General features: G+C 37.5%; 1 protein-coding gene across 1 annotated transcript; it reads right to left on the bottom strand.

Annotated features, from left to right (window-relative positions):
• Positions 1–758: 758 nt before the first annotated feature.
• XCL1 (chemokine (C motif) ligand 1) lies at positions 759–4500 on the bottom strand. Its single transcript, NM_001009427.1, has 3 exons — positions 4402–4500; positions 2325–2439; positions 759–1109 (listed from the first exon to the last, which is right to left on the bottom strand). The coding sequence occupies exons 1-3, from the start codon at positions 4460–4462 to the stop codon at positions 947–949; spliced, it is 339 nt and encodes a 112-aa protein (NP_001009427.1). The 5' UTR covers positions 4463–4500; the 3' UTR covers positions 759–946.
• Positions 4501–6246: the final 1746 nt, after the last annotated feature.

Raw genomic sequence — 6246 nt, 5'->3', positions numbered from 1 at the left:
ACATGAATCAAATGAACAATTTAATGAGAATATGGGAGGGCATGAATCTGAGATGTTTAGTGAGTAGATGAAATAATGTTCATTAAAACTTTTAAAACTTTAATGCAAATTGTGATCGTATTCAACAAATGTTCCAAGTGACAGTGTTGGGATACTAAAAACTTACTGGCCAAAAGGAAAAAAGCATGGTGTGTTGATAACTAGAGTAGTGACAATAGTGAAAATCACAGAAAGGCCGTAAGCTCATTGCCCAATTTGGGAAGAATTGGTTTTTGTTTAAGTAAAGTATCTTTTCATTAAAAGTATAATCTTTGCTACTGTGACAAATGAAAGAATTGACAAGCTGTGTCTTTTCCTTTTCTTTCTTTCCTTTATAGATCAAATGAAACACAGAAATATGAGAATGCGCTCAAGATCAAACTTGATGAAGCTTCTTTTTGAGTAGTGATTCCTCATAATGGGGAACCAGTAGCAGTTGGATAGTTTTTCCATTTAATCCATAAAAATAGCACTCCATTATGAAGATAGGTTTAAATAGAGTTAAAACTGTCATTGTTACAGTTGCCACCTATGACTCATGTGTAGAGAATCATTTCATGATAGAGCCTAAAAATGATGAATATAGCTTTCATCTCTGATAAACACTGACCATAATCTCTCCCATTATGGATGCTATCAACAGGAAGTACAATTATAACAGAAAAGGGACACAAATGATGTATTACCTTCCCTAATATGTAATGAATGCACTTTGGGAATATTCTTAATAATAAATATTTATTAATTAGAGCATCTGTATGAATATGAAGGACATAAAAAAATAAAAATCTAAGAAAATAGACTCATGCAGCACTTTTATAAAAGATTACTATAATGTAATAAGTCCATGAGCTTTAAAGGGAAATGAGGTGGCTGGCTAGGGAGGGGACAAGGTGCTGGAAGGTCACTACCCAGTCAGGGTCACAGCTGTTTTGGGGGATTGCTGGGCTTCTGTAGGCTTGCTCTGGCTCACATTTCTCCTGGTGGACTTGTCTATTGTTTGGACGGCTTTTTTCACCCATTCAACATGGGGATCAGCACAGACTTTAAGGCCACGTCTGGTAATGAATCTGCAATGCAAGGAAAAGATAGGCAAAATTAGTCATATCTTCAAAGCCTTGGGACCAAAAGTTAAGATCAGATTTTATAAAAGAGATCTTGTGCAGAAATGACTGGACAAATCAGTATTCCAGATAGATTTGGAATGAAAATTAGATTCCATTAGATCCTCAGTGAAAATCTTTCTTCTGCAATCTATTTTTTCCATGAAGAAAAAACAGCTCCAGATAATACCCAGATTCCTTGTTCAGAATTCTGTGCAAGTTCCTTTTCTCATCATTGCTACCAAATGATGCAATTAAACTAGACATCTGAAGCCATCTAGGTTATTGGAGAAGGCACTGGCACCCCACTCCAGTACTCTTGCCTGGAAAATCCCATGGATGGAGGAGCCTGATGGGCTGCAGTCCATGAGGTCACTAAGAGTCAGACATGACTGAGCGACTTCACTTTGACTTTTCACTTTCATGCGTTGGAGAAGGAAATGGCAACCCACTCCAGTGTTCTTGCCTGGAGAATCCCAGGGACGGGGAAGCCTGGTGGGCTGCCGTCTATGGGGTCGCACAGAGTCGGACACGACTGAAGTGATTTAGCAGCAGCAGCAGCAGCAGGTTATTTACTAAGTGTCATCTTCTTTTTGAAATCTAAACACATTCATCTTATTTTCTGGGCAAAGAGTGGATTCTTCATCATATTTTTGGTGGTAAAGTTGTAATTATATTTTGGGAAGTGTTGCTATTTTAAAAATGAAATACTGGAAAGAGAATGGTACCATGTAGGCTAATTGTTGACACTATTCCTTGAGATGTGGCAACTGATAAAATATGGCATTCTACTCCAGAACACCAAAAAGGAAGAGAAAGACAGGGGTGTGGGTGGATGGGAAGGGAGGCATCCCACACCAGTGTGGCTCTGTGCTCAAATCCTGATCTGACCCAAACATCTCTAAACCTAATCCTCCAGAACGAGCATATTATTCATCTGGTTCCCAGTCCAATTATTCTGTCAAGATAAATCAGAAAGGAGGGTGACAGTCTTCACTTGGTTGCCATTTTTTTTGTCATCATCATTGTTTGGGGCTACACAAAGACTTGGTTAATATGGAAAAACAAAAGGACTGTTGGCTAAGTTGAGGTCTTCCTCCTTGTTAACTTATTTTTCCCAAGGAGGGTGGCATTTCTGTACACTGTGTTCCATCAAGCCCAGCTTTGGGGAGAGAAACTCACATCACTGCTTTCATGGAGCCTTCCTTGATGGTGTAGGTCTTGATGTTTTTAACTGGCAGTCGCTGTGTAGTCAGACTCACACAGATGCTCTTTTCTAGAACTTCACTCCCCACACCTATACAGAAAACCAAGCAAACAAAAATAAAATGTAATTTTTAATAATATAAATGTTAGAGTGTCATCAATCAAATAACAAAGAGTGACCTGATAAAGAGTGGCTTGGGACAGTCAATATTAAACATGGGAGAGGTAGCTCATTTTTGACTGAATCACTAAAGGTGTTATTTTAAATGTTAAAATGTGAAAGTTATAAAGGAAGTAGTTCATAAAGTTCTTATCCCCAATAGAAGGGCTAAAAGGAGATTAAATTTTTCAGTTTTGAGAACATCTTACATTGGAGAAAGGAAAGTAACATGGGAGGGTTAATAATGTTACAGATTTGCTAAAATCTAATGAAGGTTTCTGTGTGCCTATTTTCTCCTAAGATGAAGAGACTGGTATTTGCTCTTCAGGGAAGCAAATATTCTAACAGAATATTTCTCTGAGAAAGATTAAGCCAAAAAGTATCTAAAAAAATAGTCGATAATGATCAAATCTGAGCTTTCTGATGTAGTGTTGCTGAAATCAGAAGATTTTTATAATCATGACACTGAGCAGGTGTTCACTAACATTGCTCTTCATCTCCTCTTTCCATCACTCAATATCACATTCTTTACCCTCTATATTTACCAATTTATTTTTAATGCTAAATGTTTTCTGAACCCAGTGAAAGGGAAATACGCAAATGACTGCAATCCTCATCAGTCTTCATTCCCCTATTCATTCATGGTTTCCATCATACAGCAGCCTATTTTTCCAGGAAAATGTCAGCTGGCCATGGTTTAGACAACACTTGGCATAAACTTTTCCATTTCAACAATATTTTTTTATTCAGGGCCCAATTTCAAGGGGTTCCAAACAGTGCCATCTCTATTTATGGGCACCCTGGCAGATACATGATCTATTCTAGTCTAAGTAAAAAGGCTGCAGATTAAGAGGTTGAAAGGTAAGTTAACTGAGTTATTTATAATCAAAGGATATTCCCTCTTGTCAGAGACATAAGGAAAAATACACTCCTACCAGCTGGGAAAAAAAAATGATCTTTTAATAAGTATGTGTAAAATGTTCAGGAAACTCTCAGTGTAACTAAATCTCATCTGGATATGTCTTGTAAGTTTAATTGATTGTATAAAAGTCATTGATATTTGTTAGTACTTATGGTCTTTTATAAACTCAAGAAATTTATCACAAGTGGGAACAACATTCATAGCAATAATAATATTCTCTCCTACACACTTAAAAGGTAAAAATTGATTTCCTAGATATGAGGTCATGAGCTTCAGTCAATTCTGTTTTAATACAAAACATTGATTTGCTTCAGAACATATACCCTCTAGCTCACTCCCCCATCATGAATGCTTTACATTTTTAAGCATTTTTTTTGAGATATGGGGCAGTTATTTTTATTGAACAAACACATTATTTAAACCCTGGTATATCTATTTCTATTTTTTGAACTTTTTATTTTGTATTGGGGTATAACAAATTAACGTTATGATAATTTTAGGTGAACAGCAAAGGGGTAAATGTTTTTTAATTTATCAATACTAGATAGGCAAAAGCTTCAAAAGTATATACAATTGTTTTCATTATGCTGCACCTAACATTAATAAACAAATTAGTATTTGCCTGGAAATCTGATAAATGATCATAAGATATATATCATGTTAATTGTAGGTAAGCAAATTAGTTATTACATTTATCTTAAAGATAATCCAACCTAGGCCCAGAGAGGTTAAGAAATTTACCCCAGATTACCTAGTTGTGAAAAATAGGAGCCCAGACTGTAATGAAGTTCTATCTTCAAAATCTACAAAGTCCTCTAGTGTCAAATTATACCCATTTTGCACACAGAAAGACTGAGGCTTAGCTTGGAGAAAGTAATTTACTCCATTCAAAACCTGAGTCAATATCAAAATGCCTGGCCACTGCCTGTACACCTAGATGTTCCTTATCTCATAAATAACCTTTGACTCACCTTCCACAGTGTATGCAGCGAGACTGCAGATCACCAGGCAGGTCAGGATGAGAAGTTTCATGGCTGAGGTCCCACTGAGCTGTGCAGCAAGAGGCTGAGGACCTTGGCTCCTCTGAGTCTCTTTTATCCCCCCCAGTGGTCAGCCTACTTCCTGTGCTGAGAGGGGGACTTTCAAGGTGGGTGTGGAATCACGGAAAGTCTTTGCAATACTGGTGCTTTCTTAGCTTGAAAAAAAGTTCCTTTGTCCCCACTCACGCTAACCCCACATCTTGTGGCCTTTTCTCCTCCTCCTGTGGTTAAAGTGTTAGTGAAACCTTATGTGTGTACCAAAGAAACGTAGCTGTCTCATCTCCTGCCACCAGTCTAAATTCAAACCTCCCACCGCACACATGTCCCAAGGCCATGTCAGTGTGATGCCCCAGCTGGGACATGGTGTAAAGGAAAGGGGCGGGGTGGTCACTGTGGTCCAGTTCCCCCACCAGCTCATGCAGCATTCGCTGTGACACGAGGCTTCCCCCACTGGATAATATGCCTGGGGTACCACCCTTGGGGAGAAGGAAATGGCAGCCCACTCCTGTATTCTTGCCTGGAGAATCCCATGGACAGAGGAGCCTGGCAGGCTATATACAGTCCATGGGGTTGCAAGAGTTGGACACGACTTGGTACTAAATCACCACCACCATCCTTGGTGACTCCTTGGGGAGCCAGAGTAAGACTGCTGCTTTGAGCTTCTCATTCCTCTGTCTTCTTTTTCTTCTCTTTTCTTTCCTGTGTTGCCATTCAACTGATCCCCTTTATTACTCCACTCTTCCCACATGCCAAGAAACAATTAAATAAGAGTGTTTGTAGCCTTGTTTATAATCACAGGTTTTCTTTATTGTAGTTTACTATATATACCTTTTAAAAAAGATTTTGAAAATTTGTCCTGACAAACTTTATTTTTAAAAAAAGTAAAACAAAATTATAATACTACCATTCAGATTGTTTTTATCTTTAATGTTTTTCAATGAGTCTCTATTGGTATACATATGTTTGGATAATTGTGGCAATTACAAATACTGATATTTTCACGGCAATGTAAATATCCTCCCATGTTTCTTCATCGTCTTCAGATTTCTACTGTGTAAATTCATACAAAAGGACTTCCCCGGTGGTTGAGTGGTAAAGAACCTGCCTGCCAAGCAAGAGATATGGGTTAGATCCCTGGGTCAGGAAGATTCCCTGAGGAAAGGAATGGCAATCCACTTCAGCATTCTTGCCTAGGAAATCCCATGAACAGAGGAGTCCGGCCAGCTATAGTCCATGGAGTCACAAAAAAGTTGAACACGACTTAGAGACTTAACAACAACAAACACGCATGCACACACATTAAATTATTCCCTTATAACTTATTGTCATGTAGGCTATATCTATAAGGTAAATTTTCATTAATATACACTGAATAAATTCCTTTTAATAACCAGGAGTAGGATTACCAGGCAAAATCCCATGACCATCTTTATAACTCTTGCAACATATTGACATGGTCTTCCCAAAATGTCATTTCAATTTCCAATGCTTCTAGCAGCATTTGACTATATCAGTTTCAATGTAATCTTTCTGATTTGTTGAAAGCACTCGATTTGTTGTTTGGGGGTTTTGTCTTGTTTTGTTTAATAGGTATCTATAAAATGCATATGTTAATTATGTGTGACGCTAAAAGGTTTTGTCATTACTATTCAGGGATATGAAAATAACATTCTTATGAAATATATGTTTAGCTAAAAGCTTTTGCCATTGCTATTAGTGAAATGAAAACAAATTCCTATATTTCTATAAAATTTTAAGTTAAATTTTAAGATATTT

Source organism: Ovis aries, chromosome 12 (assembly GCF_016772045.2).
Source record: "Ovis aries strain OAR_USU_Benz2616 breed Rambouillet chromosome 12, ARS-UI_Ramb_v3.0, whole genome shotgun sequence".
NCBI lineage: Eukaryota > Metazoa > Chordata > Mammalia > Artiodactyla > Bovidae > Ovis > Ovis aries.
This window is presented reverse-complemented; position numbering and strand designations above follow the sequence as displayed.